The following is a 23,191-nucleotide window of genomic DNA, read 5'->3' as shown; positions in this document are numbered from 1 at the left end:
TGCACACCCAGGGGGATGAAGAAAGAAGTCTTGAGTACTTGGCAGGAGAGACAATCAATTCTCTCTGTACATGCAGTTCTCCAAGACCAAGGTGAGGCTGCCACAGCACACACACTGTAGAAGGAGGTGGCAGCAATTGGCAACCACAGGTTTTATTTTTTTCGCCTTCTTTTCTTTTGGGGTTCCTGGTTTTCATCTGGCTGCTCTGCTGTGCTGGACTGGAGAGAAATAGAGTTAAGAGTACTGAGTGTGAATGTTTGTGTGGGTAGTCCAGTGAAGGCTTACTTCAAGAAACTAGATGTACAGAACAGGATTTAGCACTCTCTTCTCCTGAGCAAAAATGACCTGAAATCTGGGCCTCCTCTCACCCCTGAAGCTTTCCCCAAGCACCCTGTATATTTCTGCTGCAACTCAGAGCCCAGGTTACGAATGGCACAAGACAGGGAGTGGTTGTGCAGTGCTGCATTTCAGCTTGGTGATTACACTCAGGGAAATACGGACAGAAGCACCAATAAACACTTGGACAATCAGCAAAGAAGAGCGGTCTGTTTTTTGTCCAGCACAGGTTGTGCTGCCTTCTCCAGCACTGTCTGCTAAAGGATAGCAGCAGTGGGTCCTCAGAGGCAATGGTGACAGTCCTCTGCTTGCTGACTCAAACACCAGGGCCTTAAACAGTCTCAGTCCTCTAAGACCAGAGACAGAGGCAACTGGTACACAGACAAAGATCATTAAAGGTGAAGAGCTGAACCATAGCAGACTTCAATCCTGTTCACTCACTCCTGTCAGCTTAGCATTCAAGGATTAACCCAGGTGAGACAAACTCTCCTAAAATTACTCTTAGCTAAATAGCAGACCCACGTACCTGGCAGCACAAGAGGGGAAACCCATCATGTAAAGGAGTTCTCACCTGGTTGTTGTCTGGCTCATTTTCAGCATCCTCTGTGTTGTGCTCTTGCAGCACGCTGTCCAGCATGGACGCGTTGATGCGGAAGTCCCGGGAGGTGCTGAGCTTCATGTATTGCATCAAGTTCACCTGCAGCAACCAAAGCAAAACCGGGGGCAGAGCATCATGGCATAAGAAAAGAGCTTGGAGAAGAGACCTTATTGCAGCCTTTCAGCATTGAAAGGGAGCTTACGGGCAGTGGGAGCAATGACTTTGTACGCAGTCCAGTAGTGATAGAACAAGGGCAAATAGCTTTGAGCTAAAAGGGGAGACTGAGGTTAGATGGTAGGAAGAATTTTTTTTACTCAGATGGTGAGGCACTGGGACTGGGTTTCTCAGAGAGGTTGTGGGGACCCCATCCTTAGAGACATTCAAAGCCAGGCTGGGGCCCTGGTCAGCCTGATAGGGTGGTGGCAATCCTGCCCATGGCAGGGGTTTGGAGCTACATGATCTTCAAAGTCCCCTACAACCTAAGCCATTCTATAACCTTAATTTCCTATTCTGTCTAGACCTCTGCACTGTACTAGGACAAAGTCATCACAATAATGATGTAAGAACGAAGCAAGAAGTAGGTGAAAAAAGCACCTATCCCTATGAAATGCAGTAGCCCATTGTCTTCACAAGAGCCAAATGTTACCAGCTAGATTCTGACTCATATAATGCCTCATGGTACATCTATGAATGTACATCTCTCTCCCATTTAAGAACTGTGCTGGGGAGAGCGGGGGGAGGAAAACTGGAATTAGGAGCTTAAATTTATGCTCACTCAGTACTACCAATGCCACCTGCTGTCACCCTGATAGCAGCAATCTGGTGGTGGTGGGTGAGGAGAAAAGGCTGAAAGAGAGGTGAGGCCCCTACATTTTCCTAATCTGAGCAGCAATCTGATCTTGTTTTTTCAAGGTGAAACGGCAGTAGCTCTGCACCGTGCCACGATAATACCATCCCACTGAGTTCAGGTCACAGAAAACCTCTGCTTTATATTACCTTTGATTTCTTGGAAAGATGGATAAGGAACTTCTCATATTGCTCTATAGCAAAAATCAGGTTTGGGATTGGCTTGGTCTCCCGAAGCACTTTAGCCTGAAATGTGGAAAAGAAGGCAAGAGCCAGATTTGAAGTGAACAGCCTTAAGATTCCCTTGTACAGTCATCAGCAACAAGTGTCCCAGCTATGGCACAGTACAGCCCCTATGTTTGTATCAGCAGCTTAGATTCCCCCACAGTCCAACGATGGTGTAGCGTGACACAGAAACCAGTCATTCCCCAGTTTAGAAACCTACCTTCAGTAGCCTGCCTCACTGAGCCTTGCCAGCCCACTTTGTTTCTGGGTTTAAAAGACCTCCTGGAACGGTTCTGCAGCAAGGCTCTTCCAAGTATTGTAGTTATACATTCCACAGCCCTGTTGTGTCTGACAGCCCGAGAAAAACCTGTCTGCAAAGGCCCTCCAAATCTATGTTTGACAGCGATGAGCTGTCACTTCATAGCTTACTCCAAATATAAAACAACCAGGTGATACAAACAAATCAGACTTTACACCTTTGTTTCATCCCTGTGAGCTTTAGCTTGAGTTTAGTACAGCTTTTTATTTCCATTGTTCTGAAACTTCTCTCTGAAGTTCAGGTTGAAAAAATCAGATTTTTACTTAGAGTCCCAAATGCCAGTGTGTCACTGGTGATGTCTAAGAAGCCACCAGGTAAAATGAGCCTTGAGGTATGGATCTCAAGCTTTCAAGCCTAGCCCATGTCCTACTAGACTTCAGTCAATCTCACCATGACTGTGGAGACTGCAGCAGTTTCATCTTCTTTCTTCTTCTTTTTCTTCTCTTCTGCAAAGCTTAAGCTCTCACTATGGATGTTCTGAAGAAGGAAACCAAGAGACAGGGTAAGCAGGGAAGAAAGACCAGCTAAATAAAGCCACAGAAGTCTTTGTTCTGGCCAGCTAACATGTGAACTTCATCCAAAAACCCCACATGAACACAAAAGGGGGTGGGATTTAAAAAAAAAAAAAAAAAAAAGAGAGAAAAAAAAAAAAAGGAGTTCCCCGAACATTCTTCCTCCCCTGCTGTAACAGAAATCAACAGGCTTGGTCCCAATGGTACTGAAAGATCTTCAGCTATAGTCATGTCAAGAAGATCAGTGATCTCAAAAGGTGCCCAAGCACTGCACCTGATTCACCACTCAGCATCAGACAGACTTCAGTGCGATTTTGCCACGGTTAATTTCTGTCTTACCTGTACGTAAGTAATGAATGAGTAACACTGTGGGGTCAAGTGGGAACCTGAGAGCTTCACCTGCAAAGAAGCAGAGAGGCTGGGATTACTCCCAGCTGAAGGCAATGAGCCATGTCCTGCAGTGATTTGCTCACACTCACCAGCTTTTCCAGCCTCCCCGGAACTGCATTTGAGGTGCTGCGGCAAGCTTGGATGTACTGCAAAGAAAACAGGAGTGAGTCTCTTCTAGATGCACCGTTCCCATCCTGTAACCTGTGTTTCCAGGCAAGGGCTCAAAGCAGCTCACAGAATTACCAGTGACCAATTAAGGGAGGAGTGCTGAGAAAGCATGAGGAGACCCCGTGTGCAGAGGCACTAGCTCCCATGTCCTGATCTCCCATCCCCACTGGCCCAGAACCAACGCTTCAAGCCTTGGGTGGGAGTGAGTGGGAAGGGCAGGAGTGCTGAGCACCACGAGAACACTGCTGACACTGTTCACTGTGGAACATAGTTGCACACTGAAGAATCTAAAAGAGGCACTGGAACCACTCAAAGCCAAGCAGAGCCAAAGTCAGCTTGAGAAGAGCTTTTCTTTATCTCCTCTGGTATAGCTGCAGCTACTGTAGGAAGGTCACGAAAATGAGCACATGAAAGGCAGCAGAAAAAAGACTCATCTTATACAAGAGATCAACAGCCCAGTCCTAAGTGTAGCTGCTGCCAGGGGTCACTGTGAGCTTGCTGTAGCAGATGTGGAAAAAGTTATTAGATCCCAGCCATTCCACTGCCAGCAGAGCTTCACTCACATGCTTGATGAGGGAGGTGAGGATTGTGTATGTCTTGCTGAGGCTTCTCAGCAGTGAGTCTACACAGCTCCCTGCAGGAAGTGCTGTCTGCACCAGCTCATGAAAAACTGTCAGCAGAGTTCCCAGCTGCAGAATCACACCTTTCTCCAGAGCCTGGGTTTGGTTTGATGCCTGAGTCGAGTCTTCTAGAAGAAAGAGATGAATACCACATGAATGTACGTCTAATGAGCTCAGTTACACAGGTGGGAGACACAAAAGACCATCTTTTGTCAGGTGTGCATAGCAACAGCATGGCACAGGGAAAATAGTCACTGGAGGAGTCCTGTGACAACTCAGTGCCTTACACTGCTGATGTGGAACCAGTTCAAGGGAGGGCTTAACCTACCCTCAAATGACACCACCTTAAAATCCCAAAATATCATTTTGCTCGTTATCTTTAGCTGTCTTTGACAAAGGTGTAACAGTAAGAGTGGGCCACTTCTATTACCTGATGTGTCTGATCCCAGAATGGTAAGCCTCTTGATAAGCCAGTCCACCTCTTCAAGGACCTTATCTGCCTGCCCCAGAACCAGCAGCTGAAACAGAAACAGCAGTAACAAAACAAGTTGCTGGAGGAGTTTGGCACAACGGGAATCTCTAAGCCACTTGTGCAAGAGCAGCTGCTTGTTTCATGCACAGTTTTGACTCACACAGACAGTAGGGGCTGCAGTCTTCACGTTCACTATGGCAAAATGGGAGCGACTCTCTATTTCCACATCCTGGTGGAGGGAGAGAAAAATTCTGGTGAGCAAAACGTCAGCTGCTGTCACACGTTTTGCTTCAGAGATGAAATCAATTCTGCTGTGACAGCACTAAGTGATGCGAGTTAAGCTGCTGTGGACTCTGCATCTTACCTGATCTATGTCTCCCAGGCAAGCATGGATATCTTGTGCAAGTTCACGCAGCAGACTGACAGGACTCTTGTACAGAACGTGGAGACTAAAAAGCAAAGTCAGCAAACCCTTACAGCAAGAGAGATCCTCTGTGGGGAAGAGAAAACAAAGCAGGGTGTTAGTAGGTGCAGAATTCCCTTAGCTATTCAGGAACATCAGACACCCAGTGAGGTAAAGCCTCAGATTCAGTATGGGTTTAACAGTCTACGCTCTCAGAAGTGATACAAGGTAGATGAAAATTCTAGTCAAAATCCTGCAGTTACAACAATGGGCATTGCATATAATATTACAAGGGGGAATGCAGCACACTGGAGCCCCCAGCTCATAGCAAAACGGTGACCAGAAGCAATAGCAGTATGAACAAGATACATCAAGAGTAATGTTTTTGCAGTGTATAAATACTAAATTGAGCAAGAGATCTGAATAACAAGAGTAAAAAGCCAAGTGGCCTCTCTTTTGTTAATATTTATAGAGATGGAGTTTCTTTCCTAATAGCCACGCTAATAACTGCAGTCATGGCAATCTGCCACCAAATGGGACCTGAATGTACCTGAATGTATCTGCAACAAAGAGGTGAGAACAGGACAGACGCAACAGCAGAGCATTCAAGAGTCCACTATCACGTGTGACACAGCACATCTGCACGTACCCCTCAAAGCTTACATACCTAGAGCATTTTCTTTGCAAATTTTGACTGTCCAAGTAAGGAACTGAAGGAACTGTATAAGGGGAGAAAAAGATACGGCTTGGAAATTGAATTCAAAGCACAGGATTAATCAAAAACAAAACAAACCCAAATCATTCAAAATAATGAATCACACACAGCAAAGACAGACCTGCAGAGTCCCCTTCAGGCAGAAGGGTGTTCAGCCATACTCTGTTATGTTTGCAAAGAACACTTAAGCTGAACAAGCACAAACAACTGAAAAGCTGGGATCCAGTCCACAGCAATGCTCCGTGTTCCCCTGGACGGAGTAACAGCCCCATTTAATCTAAGTGATGGCACCAGACTTCTGGCACACTTTTAGCGCAGTCTCTAGTCTGTAAAACTGGGGCACCTTTAGTCTTTACTTTCACAAGTTCCTCCTGCATGCAATGAGCTAGGCACTGAGCCAGCCCTTTCTGTAGAGCTGTATTTGGACTGGTCACAGATCTGCTGGCCTATTTTGGCTTTATTCCCACGTGGAAAAAACACAGCATCCAGGCTCTGCTAGGAGTCCCTGCTCAGGAGAATGAATGGTTCAGACTCCAGGTGCCCAAAAGTAACATCAGAATATGCAGGAGGGGGTGTGGGAAGGCAGCTTGTTCTTCACTGTTCTTGCAGGCATTTGACAAGATAATGCTTGACAACTTATCAAAACTGTAATTTTAACATGGTCTAGTCTGCAAGAGAAGGCAGCACACACACGTCAAAGCTCTCAGATATCACTCCCATCTGCTAATGCTCTTTCCACACCTCTGGTTACTACACACTCCCCCACACCCTGAGAAGGCTGTGAATTACCTGCTGAGAACCTGGGTCCAGGAGTTTGGACAAAGTGGAGAGAATTGTGATGAGTAACTGTGTTTCCTTGGAGTTGAAGTCATCTTCAGAGCTACTGAGCTGGTTCACCAGAGACCTCTGATCATGGAAAGGAGGGACAGAGTCCATAAGTATGCATGCTTCTTGCAGGGCCATATTAAGATGCAAACAGCCAGAAGCTTCAGCAAATAAAGGAATTGGAAACATTCAAGAATGATAGAATATTAAAAAAAAGAGGACACTTCTAAAGAACATGTGCTGTTCTTTGTTATGAGTGCTTACACAGAGGAGCACATTCAATTCAGTCAAGTATGTTTTATGCAGCATTACGGGACCCTACAGCTCTCTAACTGTACGTGCATTTCAATCCTGCTCTGCAAACTGCCCCAAATAAGCTTTCCCTAAGGATCAAAAACTTTTCTGAACAGCCAGTGAGTCAGAGCAGCAGAGTTGCTACTGCACACTATATTCTGTGGTCAAGAAATAGAGAACTAACAGCATTTGCTGCCAGAATTACCAGTGCTTTGGAACATTTGCAGCACACAGTGGTACTTACCTGAAACTGTCGGATCTGGAAGGCAGCTTTCTCTGTGACATTAATATCCGCTTCTTCTGCGTCACCATCAGTAATATCTGGCACAGACAGAGAGGTGCAGAAAGGAGCTAAATGCCAAGAGCAGAACACAGGATTTATTTCCAAAACTGGGAAGAACTGCAACTGCTCACAGCTAGGGAAGGAGCACAGGCTGCAAAACCTTAGTGAGCACAAAAACATGTCAGAGGCAAATCTTGAATGGAAGAGGGCTACAGTTGACCCATATCTGACTCCAACTGTCCTTCTGCTGACAGACTAAGAACAGGTAAACATATATCTCCAGAACTAGCTTCCGGGATGAAAATGCATGGCTGCTAAGCCCCTCTTGCTACTGAGGGACAAAGACTGGACCCCTCTAGCTATTTATGGATAAAGAACATGCATGGGCTAGAACACAAAGGCTAGAGACCAGAACAGAATGATACCACGTGCCTACCCAGGGCCTGTAGAAACTGGGGGATCCTAGCAGTGTACAGCTGCTGCATGGTGTTGAAGATCCGCAGCAAGCCTTCCAAGCACAGCAGGGAAATGCTTTTGCCCTTCTTCTTCCCTGACTCTTCAACAGCAGTGGGAATTGAAGTGTACCTCCAAAGCAGAACCCTGCGGGATGGGAGGAGTCAAAATCACGATGCACAGTGCAAGAGCAAGAAAGGGCTGATCACACACTCTACTCTTAGGTTCATATTTTTAATATAACTAAATGGAAGTTCTTTTTCCTTTAAGAAAGAAGAGGAAAAAGATTCACTTGTAAGAAGAATGGGGTTTGATGTGAGCAAAATATCTATTGCTTTCTTCCTGCACAGCTAAATAACTTCATCCTTCTCACATGCCAAAGGGAACTTGCAATTCCATTTCAACTCCATCTTTATGGACTCATTTCTTTCACAGTTTTCTTTCTATCTCGGAGCCTACCCAGACACTGACCACTGGCATCAAATCTGTCAAAAAAAAAAAAGAGCTCATCTCTTGGCAGCTTGAATTTGTGAAATGTCAGCAGTTTCTGTACAATTCTATATAAATAAAATCAGAAAGGCAAAGTCAGGCAAAGCAAAGCGAGCAGCTTTGAAGAAAGTAAAATTGGTTGGTTCAAAGACGACACTTTTATTTGTAGGTAAACATCTTCTTCCTGCTCCCCTGTGCATGTTTCTTCCCTTTTTTGTTCCTTCTCCTTTCTTCTCATTAGCTCTCTGCTGCGTAGGTGATCTTGTTCTATTTCCACGTCCAATCATGCAAACATGTACCTTGCATATGGTCCTAATGACTGCAACAAAAATAGTTTCTGATCCCCTGAATGCGTTGCTCCTTTTAGGGCTGATACCTTCATGTGCCACAGTGACTCACCGTGTGATTTTGCAGAGGTTCTGAAACATCTTGTCAGGGTTTTGTCCATCCGGGCCGTCGGTCTGTCCCGTCTCCTCCAGCTGCTGCACCTTCTGTAGTGCCACACTGACAGCATAGCGCAGGAACTCCGTGCTGGAGCGCAGAACTGCCAGGCTCTCCTCGTGGCTTTGGGCATTGTCCCTGAAGGATCAAGAGTGTCATCAGGGACTTGAGGATGCACTGATAAAGCACATGGCTCATCAGCACTTCATCTCTTCACACCAGGCTTCAAATCATGTGCAACACGCTACAAGAGCAACTCTGCACATTTAGTGCTTGCTTTCAGTTTGCCAATTCAAAATCTAAATATGCATTTGCATAAGAAATCACCAGCTAAAACCAAGGTGGAAAAGACCCTTTGAGGACAGAGAAAAAACCCTTTGAGGACACTCAGCACTTCCAGAGACACCAACAGGCATGATTCAAATTGATATCCGGCCCTGTTTTGTAGAAGACTGGAGCTCAAACACTGCTAAGAAGCCCCACAACTTCCAGCCCCGCAACTGGAAGAACAGAAATTCTCCAAACTATTACAAGTCATAAGCAAGGTCTGGGAAAGCTTTGTCAGGACCATAGTTTCACAGCCTGGACTATGATGCTGCTCACGCAGTACCCGATGTTCTCAGGCATGCACTGTACAGAAATTAAAACATCTGTACTGTGCATACAGTGCAGAAGACAGTCAGCATGCAGACAGCACAAAAGCAGCTCGTGAGTAGGCCTTAAAGCTACTCCAGCTGTGATAGCTCCTCTCACCTGAACAGAGCTGTGAGCAGTGTAGACACAAAAGCCATAGAGAGGAAGCTCCGTGCAATTTTGTTGCCCAAGGTAGATTTGTTCTTTCCAGCTTTCTCCTTCAAGATTTCTGAGAGTTTGCTGTAACATGTGAACAGGCCTAGGACATCTTCAAATTTGTTCTTACTGCAGTAAAGTAGAAAGCATTAGTAGAGAAACTCCAGTCTCTGAGTTTCTAATTTGAAGTTTCAGTTGCTAAACAATACACTGACACTTTTTTAAGGGATAAAACGGTGACATGACACCTCCCTACCTCCCCCATCATTACTCCTTGACCTGCCCTTCTACAAGACATCATCTCACACCTCCCACAGCACATGGCATTCAAAAGAAAGACGCTCCCAAGGTTCTGTCCATGTCTGTGTCACAAGGCACGTACGTTCAGAAAGCATCATTCTAACTCTGTACTGGGACTGTTATAGCTTGCAAGGAACCTGTGTCTTGCACTCTGAACAGCAAGTCACAGCACAGAAGCACTCCTAGTGCTAGAGGGTAAGATTAGATGTTTTACCTGAAATTCCCTGTGTTGAAATTGTACTCAATCAAGACCTCACAAATTCCCATCACCTGGATGGCATAGATGTTATTCTTTACACCAACACCAGAAGATGGAGAAAAATCTGCTGATTTATCCTAAGAGGTGAAGGAAATAAGTGAACAAAATCTTTTCAAAACCTGATGAGAACTCAGTGTCTTCTTCCACTGAGTCAAACTGAAAATCTGATTTACCAGTTCAAAGTCTTCCAGCTCACTCTTGATCATCCGTCGTGTGACAGATTCTAGCATCTCTTCAAAGTTTTGCTCAAATCCCACCTCCTCCTCCTCCTCCTCGTCTTCAGCTCCTTTGCATAGATGCACAGTGCTCTTATACCAGGCTAAACAGTGCTGGATGCAGCAGAGCAGATGGGCCTGAAGGAAGCAGCCAAGTCACATTCAGCCTTCTAAACAGAGGTCACTGGCAGATGAGGACAGGCTGTTCAACGTCACAGGACAGACTGACACAGTGATGTGAAGAGCCATCGATGCCTTTAAAGGTTCACGTCTGTTTTGACAATATGCCTAATTCCCCAGAGAAGCTTTCTGTAATCCTACACACAGCTACCTGTTTCTAGCTTCAGACAATGCTGTCTGCAGGAGCTGGCCTACACGGGATGCACAAGTTTATCTTCCACTGCCCCTGCAACCCGGCTGCTCTAACTGCTGAAGGAGACAGAAAGGGAATTTCCAAAAGGGCCCTCACTCTAGATGAAGTGCATGCTCCCTTCTCTGGATGTGGAACTGGACCACTGCATGGAAGCTTCCTTAGGGAAACACAAAAGAGTGAATTGGATTTTGTTCCCTTGGAAATCCTGTGAATTGAGATCTCATCTGCAACATTATCGAAAGAGCAAGATCAAGGTCAGACTCTTCCCTCCACTTACACACAGTGCACAATTATTTCATGTGGAATTATGTTCAAAGAGGAAAAGCAACAGTAGCTCAACAAAACTACAGTATCAGTGCTTTTTGCACACAGGAACCCCAAACCACTTTGATAGTGGAGCTCTAATATATAGCCTCAGACAAGTAACATGCCCAGCTCTATGTCATTAAAGGAATTGCTCCAAGCTAGAAGAGCATGAAGAAGCACAAGATATTCAGCTCATGTAGCAGCACAACTAAATTCCTATGAAACAGAAGATGTTGCGATTGCGGCCACCCAATATTGCTCTTACCAGAGGTTCTTGCAAAAAGATTTGATCTCCTTGAGCCATTATACATCCCTCAAGTTTCAGTGGAGGCAGGAGGTCTGGCTGGGGCAAGTAGTATTGCTTTATCTGACACAAAAAACAAGGAATAAAAATAACCAGTTCCTTAGTAACTGAGCCTCTTGAGTTGTTTGAATACAGAACACAATCATCTTTGTGCTCAATCCTACAAAAGGAAAACTAGCACCATGATAATGGGACCACATACGTAACTGGGCCACATCATCTGCTCTACTAGTAATTAAAATTCTTTCTTCAGGTGCTCATGTGCCTCTCAGCCAGAAGGCCAGGTCACTGCACTGAAATAAACCTATCTGATCACTTGTGCTGTTTCAACGTGCAGCATCACTTGTTTCACCTGCAGTGTTATCCATCCTTTATACAGTGAAGAAAGTTAATAGTCCCTGTTGCCTAGCCTCCATACTGAATGCTTGGTATGATGCAGCCTCCTGGCCTAAGGACTCAGGCAGCAAGGGAGGCTACACTTGGAGCTAAAACAAAGCTGTGAAGGATCATGCTGGCCATCTGGCTCAGCGCGTGAAGGAGACATGCTCCAACTATACTGATATAGGATTCAAATCAAATAGGGGAAGTTTTACATAATGATGATATGTTTGCACCAAATTCCCATTAACAGCCCTCTGCTACTCCAAAGCTGCCTAGGCCCTGTTCTTGTTCCCTTCCCAGACCCTATACTGACATGGGAAAGTGAGAATTAGCCAGCAAGAACTTCAGATGATTAAAGTGAAGAAAATTACTTGTTGCAAAGAAAGCACAGCCTGTCCAATGGATTGAGAAAATGTGATTGTGTTGTTGCCATGAGCAACGCTGTTGGTAGATGAGTTAATCCTTCCAGATCCTACAAGGATTTGGGTACTCTCCCTACGGGAAGACAGCGAAAATAATTACACATCCTTGGGGATGTATAGGAGGCTAACTGTTGTGGACTGCTAAAGAACAAGGAACACATAAAGCACTTCTCTAGGCACTGGTTCTGAGATGCAGCAAGAAGTGTCAAGGCTTGGAAAAGGTTCCAAGAGATCTTTTCTCTTCCATCAGTTTCTAGACGTTTACCTAGTCAGCACTCCCAACATAGCAGGGATTCAAGCAGCTCCCTGTATAGGTACCACAGCATTTACTCATCTTTCAAGTGGGTGGCAGAACTATTTTCCTAATATTTAACCTAAATGTTTGCTATACTGGTCTCTGTGTTTAATTCTTAGTGTTTCTGCAGCCATGTCACGGGGTAGTACCTTACCTGGGACAGAAGAGTTTCCATTATAGAGCTGGCCAGCTGGGAGTTCCTGCGTAGGACATCATAAAAACCCTGAAGACAGGAAGGAAGGACAACTTGGCTTACATGAGAAAGAAAATGAACCATATGCATAATAAGTTTGCATCACAAGACAGTAACGACCCTTTGGCACTGCAAGTAGCTATGAGCAAGAAACAATGTGCTCAGTGTAAAACCCCATACCTGGCAAAGCATAGGCTTCACAGAAAGAAGGTATGAATCAGAATGAGCGTGAATTTCCTTGCAGGAGCTCTCTCACAAGCTGTATCTCCCTAGCAGCAGTGGCATCGAGCCCAGAGTGACTTTCACTGCTATTTAACACCAGCACTAGATCCAACTTCAAACTGTGAAATCCTGCTTCAAAGGCCAAACAAGTCAGTGGGGAAGCTGCAGGAGGCAAAAATCCTTTCGAATGAAAAATCTCAGTGGATGGATAAGGCAAGTTCAAGTCCTGCGCCATACCCAAAACTTGCAGCTTACAAAAGGTCAGTCCAACCAAGCCAAGAAGGAAACAAAATTTCTCTGGTCTAAACAGTGTTTCTTTCCTCAGCTTAGTATCCCACAGTTAGCTCTGGAGCTAAGACATACACCTACAAATCGCTCTTTAGATTAGGCCCTTCTAAGAATCCAGAATCTAAGAGGCATTAGTAGAAAGCTATGAAAGGAAGGGAGAGAGGATAGATCCCTGATCAAAGTTCAAGCAACTTTCCTCGTACTCTCCAGTCAGGACTTTATTTGGAGCCCATTCACATTCAGCAACGCTGTTTCTAGCCAGCACCTGTAACACTGCTCCCCACTGAGCAACAAACACCTTTCCCATTTCCTAGACCACACCACAGGAAGAGAGTCACTGACACATTTTAACTCTTAAGCAATGTACCAAAGAAAACATGCTGGCACGTCTTAGGGCCTGTAATGATCCAAAAGAAAGCAAAGCAGAAGTGCTGCAAGAAACGTTATAGTTTCTGGGACAAGCATGTGTCCCACAAAGAACATAAGTGAGACAAGGCATGGCTTTCCACAACCATGAGATCATTATTTACCTGGGACTACAGTAGAACCAGACTACAAAACTGCTGCTAGCTGTTTAAAAGGAGGCTGAACAACCATGTTTACCTCATACAACATGAGTCGGACATCTGCTTGCTGGCTCAGACATCGCCTCAGGCTGCCCAGGATTTCAAGGCAGAAGGCCTCATTAGCTGCAGAATTATAGCAGGCATGAACATCTGCCTGGACCTGAGAGGGAATATTAGTCACATTACACTGGTTGCAGTTCTCAAGTATCACAGAACAGAAGCAAGGTGATAAGGGGCCTGACCTCTAAACAACCACTGAAAAAGTCCTCAGCATGCTGCCAGGCTCTGTATCACCACCACAGAGCAGTGTGAATGCTCCACAGAATGCTGGTACTATAAGATATAATGACTATTTTCAATTTGCATGTTGCATTTCCAAAAGCTCTGCTTCCAGCATTAACCCTTTCCCAAGACAGATCTCCATTCTGGGGAAACACACCACTCTGAGTTGTTTCAAACTGTATCCTGAAAGGAGACTGTTTCACATGTCTGCACTGGAGACTGTAGAACAGCACTTACCTGAGTGGCACCAATGGCCTGGCTGCACTGGGAAGAAGTCAAGCTGCCCAGAATCTTAAAGTTTCTTAACAGAAGCAAAAAACCAGCAACTGCAGCTTTACGAGCATCGAGCTGCCTGTGAGTCAGTGAGAGAAAAGAGAGACATGAGGAAAAAAGGAAGCAAGAAGTTCAAAGGGAAATACAAGAACAACTCAGTAATGAAAAACTGTTCACAAAAGCAGTGTGATTGGGCCCAGTGGCACTCCCCCAGAGAGCAACTCAGCCCCAAGCAGTTAAGAGTTTGGTAGTTTGCTGGGAACTCCTTTGCTCTACAGTCACAGCATTCTTTTTCTTTTTCTGCCCTGACAGTGCTCAAACTGAAGGAGAGCCCCAGATCAAGACTCAAGCATTAAACACCCCTTGAAAACCTAAATGGGAGCATCTCCCAGAGCTCTTCCCAGAACTGCAAGGTTCCTTACAAAAAGCTGGCGTTTCACTTTGCTCACTGAAATCCCAGATCTTTCCCAAAGACCAACTTCCTTGCCTTAAATAACAGTGCTCAATTATGAATTCTGTTTTCATAATCAGACAGCCATCGCCCCACAGAACTCAGCCTGTGATCACAGCATTATGAAGACAGCAGGACGTGTTGCTCAAAGCATTACCAAGACAACAAGCCTGTTTCTCTGCCGTTTTGTAAGAGATCAGAATGCTGAGATGCCACCTTCCCTCTGAGTCAGCGGCCCCATCTAAACTCTCTGCAGCATCTGGAGGCACTCAGTTGTGTGGAGTATTAGAAGTGGTTTTAATTCTGCATTCTTATTTGGAGTTCCCAACAGCTTTCTGAATTTCCAAACATTGCTCATCCGGGGGTTGGGATTTGTGTCTCATGGGTAGAGCTGTGACTGTATCACAGTCCCAGGCTGAAGGGACAGGTGCCACTATCAAGTTACAGGAAGAGTACAGGAAGAAGACACTCAGCCAAAGCACACAGAAAGTATTTCTGCTCCAAAAAAATGCAAATTCAAAGAATCCCCTCTCTCCAGCTTACCTGGAAAAGATAGCTTTCTGGAGAACAAGTATCAGGGAGTCCCTCACCGACATGCTGACTTTGAGCAGGGGCTGGAAAGGAACACATACTTTGGAGAGAAAAACACTGTGGGATGCCAAACCCTGGGGGCCTATGAGCTCATCTTCCTCAGGTCCATCTGGCCCTTCATTTTTAATACTGTCGTCAGTACAGCAGGGAAACCAAAATATTTTAAAATAACATAAAAATTAAACCTGGAGAGATGCAGCAGCAGGATACCTTGGCAGCTAGTGAGAACAAAGGGCAAGGGTTTGGGAAAGAACTGTCATCCCCAGAGTGGACGAAGCAGGTAGAAGTTGAACTCCAGGGCGATACCTCAGCTCAGGTAGAGAGAAATACTGACATGGAGCTTAGGCAGAAAAATCAACACTGACAGCTAAAGCTGTTCAGCTGAACACCATATACTGAGTTTTCCCACAGTGTAGCATCTGGGCATCTTCCAGATGAAAGGTCAGCACAGAGCAGATCCAGCACCATTCCAGACCACACCATATGGTTTGCTTTTTTCTTTTTTGCTTGAGGGCATATGCAAACCCAAGCTTGAAGAACAGTTCTACGCCACACTGAACAACATACAGCAGAGTATTAAGGCTTATTTTGCAAGAAGGATTATTAGATCATGCATATAATTGTGGCCTAGAGCTACCACTGGAACTAAGCTAACAAGGATACTTAGGAAGAAATGCAAAGCCTTACCTGTACTGCCCGGAGGAGCCCTTGCACTGTGTCAATGGGCAGAAAGGACAAATTGTCAAAGGTCTCTGTGACTCTGGAGGATGAGTTCTGAAGCACAAGAGGAGCAGACACAACAATATTGGACAGCAAGTCTGAAAAAAATAAAATAAGAGGAGCAGCTTCTGTCAAGCAGCTAGAACAGCCTTTATTAGGGAAGAGAGCAAAGTATTTCTGTAGGGTTATAACAGGATGAGCATCGACAAGCTGAGTTCTACTGCAGGCATGAAGCACAGCATGCATACTCACAGCCCAGCTGCAGGGCCTCGCCCCACCAGAGGGCACTGAGGTATAAGAGAAGAGGATTCAGCATAGGCATCCCTGCAGCCCCAGGGACTCCCAAGCACCCACCCAAGGATGACGAGGAAGGTAAGGCTAGGAACTGACAGCTGCCGATTGCTGTGCGTCAGTTATTCCATGGCAACTGCCTGGAAACACATTTTTCACCTGCGACAAATGCAAGGTGATTTGAGACAGCTGACAGCTCAATAAAAAGAAGGAACAACTGGTTGTCTTGGCTTCAAGTCACTTCTGTGGGAGCCGAGGTTCCGAGAAGTCACACACAGAAGTGTCAACAGAGCTGCACACATTTCTCTCTTTACTTTTACCTATGAAGTGGCTGACAGGAGATGCTGCTTTTGTGAGGACTCTGTTCAGGACTTGCTCAAGAATATCACTTCTGATGGGCTCATGGACCTGAAATGAGAAAGAACAACAGAATCAAAACCTACGTAAGTTTAAGATATTCCTGTATATCGGAGCACAGGTCCTGTCCAGGGCAATGCAAAGCCAAATCTAAATTTACCCCTTCAGTGAAGATTCTAGTTTCAATCCCACTTCTACCACATTTTCTTTGTACCTCTGAACTTCTCTACCTCATATGCAGTTCCCCTTGTATAATATGGATTACACAAGCATCATAGCAGATGGAATAGATTAGGGTTGGGTCCTTATGAAGATGATCTCTTCCTGCTGGACAAAGGCAAAACAGAGACTAAATCTTGTACTGTTTGTACAGAAAACATGTGGATACCTCTGGCAAGGGTTTGATACCACTTACAAAGAGAAAATGAGAATAGCCTTGCCCAGCAAAAAAGCTCTCCAAACCATACACTACCTTAAATGTTTCCAGCAGGATACTCGCTCCCAGTTTGCAAGCCTGCTGTGCTGGCATTTTTGAAAGGCCCAAGTTGGTCTCAGCAGTTTTCCCTCCAAAGGATTTTTTTGGTTCATATGATTCCATTAGGCTGAAGCCGAGATCTACCAGTCCCTGAGTAACATGGTCCCAGCCAAACGCACTGAGGAAAACATTAAACAGACCAGGAAAGCAGCAGCTTAGTCACAGGAAACGTTTAGATTAGACCAGTCTATAGTAAAATCTTCCACAGTTGTTCCAGATCCAAAACAGCACTGAGAGATGTTTGTTCGCACCAGGGAAAATGCCATCCCTCTCAAACTCGTGGTTGTCTTCATGCTGAGGGGCAGGTGCTCAGCCCTCGTGTTTTGCATTCCTGGTTCTCCAACCATCAGACTTCCAACCCAGTCCACACGTCTGCTTCTTATGTGGAGTGGTTTGCACTCAGATCTCACCCAAAAGTGACCCTGAGCTGCTGTCTGAAGGTATGGATTCCACAGATCCTGGGTGATCGAGTCAGAACAGGAATAGCTGACATCAAACTAAAGAACTGATGACAGATCACAGAGCTGTCCTGCAGGATGTTTAAAGGACTAACCACACGGGGAAAGCAAACAGTGAGTGAACCTATCACTCATGCCTTGATCAGAACACAAATTACAGCAAGCAGCATGACTCATACCTTCATCTTCTCTCCTGCTAGGAAACAGACATGGTTCTGATCAGTTCAGTCCTCCGTAACATCATAAGCCAAGATTTGGGGTGGAGGGGCAGATTTAGCTATCTATCTTTTCACTTGTTTAAATTCACCAGCATAAAACTGTAGTAGAAACTTTGGATTTTAACACTGTTCACTGCTGCCACTGTTCACTGCTGGCAACAGGTCAGCAGTGATTTTGTGATCCCAGAGAACTCTAGCAAGGCTGAAACACTCCCTCCCCTGTTTCAGCCTTGCTGAAACACTCCCCCTTCCAAAGTTCACTGAGCACTCTGCAGCACGTGGCAACAACTCACCTATTTTTCACCACCTCCAGAATTACAGCTGTTACATCATATTGCTGAGGACACAAATCCTGCAGAAACTTGGAGGCCTGTAGGAACTGCAGGTCCTTGCAGCTTCTTGTGATTGATGTTTTCAAGAAATCAAATATCTGGAACATAAAATCACAGAGTGCGAGGAAATGATCTTTGAAATGGGATCTGTGAAGTCTTGGGTATGTTCCAGGAAGAACTGATCTGCCAGAAGTCTTAGCTCTACTTCTTTCACAGAACAAATACACCAACCTCACTAAGTGCCTCAAGGAGGGTAACTTGCTGCCAGATGTACTTTGGGGTAGCAACCACAGAGCCAAAACATTAGAAAAGGAAGGCACTGCTTCCCTTCCCACAGTACAGCACTAGCACAGGCATCATGATTCTGGAAAACTCTGATATTGCTCCAGGGTCTTTTATAGTGTTAAGCAAACCGTAATGTACCTCTAACCTAACTGCCTCCCCTGAGCATCCTGAAGCCACTTTTACCCTGATATGGCTATAACTTCATCATTCTTCCTTTCTGTTACAAGAAAGTGCAGGGTACAATCCACTGCAGTTCTCTGCGTTTTTATCTCATACGTACCTGCTCTTGCAGTCTGTGCTTCACTGCAATCGAAAGCAAAAGGGCCACGCTGAAGGGACACAGGGCTTTACCAGGGTCCTTCTGTTGCTCTGTCTAGAAAACAGTAAGCTACTTCAACTGCAAGACCTCACAAGCTGAAGAAAGCTACCAGGCTCATCTCACACTGCTGCTGTGGTACAGAAAGGAACACAGCTCTTCACACTTAACGCTTCATAGTGTCATAAAACGATCGTAACACGATTCAATCCCTTCTAAAGACAACCAGCACTGACTGTACAAGCCTTGCTTCAACGCCTTCAAAAACAGTGCCTGTTCAATCTTTGCCATACCTTCAGATGTTTGATTAGTTCCTCGCCAATGTCCTGGTCCAGGTTGATAGCAGAAACGATGTGGAGGATAACGGTACCTTCCACGTGGCGGAGCTGGTCGAGGGGCAGCGTGGCTACCTCAAGGTCTGCTGATCTGTAAGGTTTATCAGAAGACAAACAAACAAGCCTTAAGAAAACCACCAAGCCATCCAATGCCATAAACTACTTCGTAGGTGTCAAGAAGTATGTACTTGTTTAAGGTTTGACAGCTCACGTACAAGGAATACTGAGAGGACAAAGGTTTCTGCTCGGGTATTTGCAGTCAAGAAAGGGAATGACAGAGAAGAACTTACTGTGGAACCCTCTGTTCTTCCTTTTGTTTCTTGTCCAGATGATTGAAAAAACTGATGATTCCTTCTAAAACAGTTTTCTTACTGCCCTGTAAGGTAGAACAATTAATTATATTAAGCAACTGGATGGCCTGCAGGATCCCTGAGAGGTACTCTCTGTTCTTACACCAATTACAAACGTCCTGTGTTCCATTGCCTGCTACAACAGTCCTGGTATTCTTTGTCACCCTTCCTAAATTGCTGAGGCAGGGGAATGCTCTTGTATACCTCACTTCTAGGTGAAGTTACTTGGTTCAGTCTGTCAACTTCTTTTGACTGCAATTATTGAAGAGTTGCAAGAAATTGAATATCTCAGGTGTTTTTGTTTGTTGGTTGGTGAAAGATCCTTTCCAATTGATAAATTAGGAAGGCTTTCAAACTCCTAACCTTATTTCTGTCATTACATTGCGACTAATGGATACAAAAGACATCCTGTAACAGACAGATAATTTGTCATCGTCTCAACCACGTACTTTGGCATGCACGTGGTCACAAACAAAGCAAGAGAGCCAGAACACCAAAGAAGGGCAGGCATGTACCTGGCAGCCTCTGCCTGCTGGACAAGCACAGGAGGTGAGACATTTCTAGTACAAGCCAAACTACAATCCAGAAGAGAGTCACACTGTGCAAGCCATTGTTTTAATAGAAGCAAGCAGATCACAAACAGTGAGCAAAGCCACGCTTAAAAATACTGAAGACAATCCCCTCTGCTACCTCCTGCTCTGAGGCCATCCCTTATTTCCCAAAGGTTTGCTCTTACAGTTTCCCACAAGCAAGAACAAACTGTATCTTCCTCTCAGCTCCTCCAGGCTAAAGATAGAGGACAAAAAGCAACAAAACCAAAAAACCTGATGATGTCCTGCTCTCCACAGCACAAAGTGGGAGGAATTGGAATCCCCTAAAATTCAGCCCCTGTCTCATCCTGGTGTACTTTTCCTCACATGCTCAGGGGGAGCAGCTCCCACAAGCTCCTACCTTTGCAGAAAGCAGCAGCAGCTGATAGACCAGGGGGGGTATTTCCTGCAGGTCTAATTTGGAGAACATCCTAAGGACCTTTTCCACCACAAACTGCAGCTCCTCTCCTGAGAGTGGAATATCCCTGTTGAATCAAAGATGCAGTCTAGTCGTTTTTATTCATTTCTTTCAGAATCCTGCAGCAGATTCAATCCATAAGAGCTCCCAAAGTCCTCGTCAGAACATACTCTTAATTTGTCAAGGCTCACAAATGAAAAACCACACATGGAAAAATCACAATCCCACTCAAAAGGCATCTACAAGCAAGCATACTCATACAACTCATACAAACTCATACAACCATACACCCACACAGCCACTGTTGGTCTGTAACTCAGGGCACTAACAACATTCCCTATAGATTGGGCTTACAAAGGAAAATACAACAGAAGTCTCCGCTCTTAAGCTGCCAACAGCCACTAAATATTGGGCTGTGAAAGGTGGGAAGCACGCTAGACTCACAGCAGTCTTTGGAGCATGCTTGCCCAGCTGTGTTTTGTACCCACACGGATCTGATGTGGATGTTCACTGACCAAAGCATTCATGGAGCTGTGTCTGGAGTCCAAACTGTGCTTTCCCCAAACTACACGTGGAATGGGACACAGACGTAACTGCAGCACAAGGCACTGATGCTTGCTAAAGGGAAACCATTACCTGAACATGTTGGCAAGATGTATTACACACTGAGGATCCCACCTGGTAAAATAAGCACTTGTCAGAAAACTGAGAGGAAGTAGAATTCTTCTTTACTCCTTTATCCACTTTTCCTGTCTCCCATATCAAGATTAGAAGCCAGATTTCCAACCAGAATCAACCACTGCCGCCCTAATTATCCAGATTTAGAATGGTTCCAAACTGTCCTGGTCCCCACAATAACAAATGTCAAGAAAGGAATAAAACCTAGCACTTCCTGCAATTTGTTCATGAGACACTATTCCAAAATCTGGAAATAGGGCATTCCCTCACCCTCCCAGCTAGAAAAGACACTGTCATGGTGGCACAGCTTCAGTGATGTTAGAACAGGAAACAGGCAGTGCCACTGAACTCCTTCTCAAGGCATAACATGAAACATATAACATCATATGCCACACAATTGAGAGGAGACAATAGGAATGTGGACACATCCAGTGACTGCAGATTTAACTCGCTTCATAACTGTAGGGGGTCAAAGGAAGTTCTGTAAAAAGCCCAGATAGAAAAAGGCACCGACTGATTTTTAAACAAACTGAACCCACTGGAGCTGGCAGAGATGCACGTACTTGCTGGAGCAGAGGGTATTTATCAGCTGTTTCTTAAATTCTTCCCCATTCAGTTCACCTGAAAAAACATGAGGCTTTCAGGAACCCACTCCAGAGGGAGAGGGCAGACTGGGGAGGAGATGAGAAGGGTTACCTTTCCCATAAGCCAGGCTCTCCTTAGAGTTGGACAACGCAGTAAGAACAGTGGAAAACAACTCCAGAGATTTCCCATTAGACAGGCTGCCTCCCTTAATAACTTCAACAAACGAGGTGGCAAGTTCAGCCAATGCGTGGCCTGGCAGCTGGCGAGCCTGGGAGGAGGTGGAACAACACTGAAGATGGGCACAGGAGAATTCCTTGCACGTGTCCAAATGCTCACCAAATACCAGAAAAGGACAACATCTCCCACAGTGCAACATCCCTAAAAAATGAGTTAATCCCCAAGGCCTCTATCTCATGCTGTCCTTCATAGAATGGAGCACTGAATCAAATAAATACAATTACGATTTTGGAGTTCAGATCTAAATATCCAGAGATCATATTACATGCAAGGCAAATTCCAAGACCAAAGCAGATCTGCAGATAGGACATCACTCATTTTCCTCAGAGGTCTGGTGAAGTGCCTCAGTTTGCTCACTAAAGGACCAGAGGAAAGCCAGCACAAATAAGCTCCTACCTCCAGCATCAGCAGCCCTATGATTTCGGACACTTTGCCCACATGCAGATCGCCTGATTCCACAAGTGGGACACAGTGCTTGTAAACCTGCAGCCTCCTGAGAACACCGCTTGGCTGGGAACATGGGGAGCCTTACCATGAGAAAATAAAGAATGGGAAAAGAGTTATACAAGCAACAACATGTCACTAAACAGGAAATTTGTATGGCTGAACTGTCACCCAACTGCAGCTCCCTTTCTTATATATTTGACAGAACAGATAAAAAAGCAAAGTAGAGGAAATGAGAATCTCTAGGATAAAACAGCTGAAACACTCAGCACCGTTATCACACTCTTTGGTTCTCTCAACTTGCTGTCCAGTCAGGAAGCATCAACGTTTTGAGAAGAATTTGCTTGGTAACTCAGCTTCAGCTGGCCAGTTCCGTTCTACTGAAAGACACCTAAAGGCTCCCAGAAGAAAATCCCATATGGAGTCACAGAATGGCTCGGGTTGGAAGGGACATTAAAACCTACCCAGCTCCAACCCCTGCCATGTGCTGGGGGCGGCTCAGACTGCCCAGGGCCCCATTCTACCTGGCCTTGAGCACCTCCAGGGATAGAATAGCTGTGGGCAGCTGTGCCAGTGCCTCACCGCCCTCTTAATGAAAAAAAACCCTAACATCTAACCTCCCCTCTTTTAGTTTAAAGCCTCACCTCTCCTCTTCCCCATCAGGCCCTGTCCCCACCAGCCCCCAGACGCAGCACCCACCTCTGAAGATCCCCCTGAGCAGCGCTGCCGTCTCCCTGCCCCTCAGGGCTTGCCTCGTCACCATGTCACCCAGCTGAAAGAGAAGGCCGCGCCGTGAGCCTGACTTAAGAGCAGGAGAAGCCGCTCCCCGCCCTCCCGGCAGAGAGCCGGCGGAGCACCCTCTCCTCCAGGCACCTCGCCTTCCGCCAGGCCCTGAAGAGCCTCCTGGAGCCGCTCCGGGCTCTCCTCGGCCGCCAGCTGCAGGATGCGCTGCGCCATGGCACGGCCGCTGTCATCCGCCGCAGCGCCGAAATTCCCGCCCGGAAGCGCCTCTCATCGCCATAGCAACAAGTCCCGCCTCCCGTACGTCACTTCCGTTCTCCGCGAGAGCTCCGCTAGGCTCCCCCCCCCCCCCCCCCCTCCGTCCCTACCTAGTTTAGCGGGTTCGAATCCCGCGTGCGGTTC

General features: G+C 45.7%; 1 protein-coding gene across 1 annotated transcript; it reads right to left on the bottom strand.

Moving 5' to 3' along the window:
* Nucleotides 1–152: 152 nt before the first annotated feature.
* On the bottom strand, nt 153–23,005 carry FANCI (FA complementation group I; the record flags this gene model as incomplete). Its single annotated transcript, XM_079541192.1, has 37 exons — nt 153–218; nt 908–1,033; nt 1,931–2,026; nt 2,715–2,801; nt 3,176–3,235; nt 3,316–3,372; nt 3,958–4,142; nt 4,445–4,532; nt 4,647–4,715; nt 4,851–4,978; nt 5,557–5,608; nt 6,394–6,510; nt 6,968–7,044; nt 7,443–7,606; nt 8,348–8,527; nt 9,143–9,307; nt 9,693–9,814; nt 9,911–10,090; nt 10,897–10,998; nt 12,188–12,256; nt 13,340–13,462; nt 13,822–13,936; nt 14,852–14,922; nt 15,587–15,717; nt 16,231–16,318; nt 16,740–16,920; nt 17,772–17,908; nt 18,376–18,468; nt 18,705–18,837; nt 19,037–19,122; nt 20,048–20,171; nt 20,741–20,782; nt 21,346–21,403; nt 21,479–21,635; nt 22,001–22,131; nt 22,748–22,820; nt 22,922–23,005. The coding sequence occupies 37 exons, from the start codon at nt 23,003–23,005 to the stop codon at nt 153–155; spliced, it is 4,017 nt and encodes a 1,338-aa protein (XP_079397318.1).
* Nucleotides 23,006–23,191: the final 186 nt, after the last annotated feature.

This window comes from Tetrao urogallus (assembly GCF_951394365.1).
Source record: "Tetrao urogallus genome assembly, chromosome: 11".
Lineage (NCBI taxonomy): Eukaryota > Metazoa > Chordata > Aves > Galliformes > Phasianidae > Tetrao > Tetrao urogallus.
Note: the sequence above shows the minus strand (reverse complement) of the source record. Positions and strands in the feature narration are given on the sequence as shown.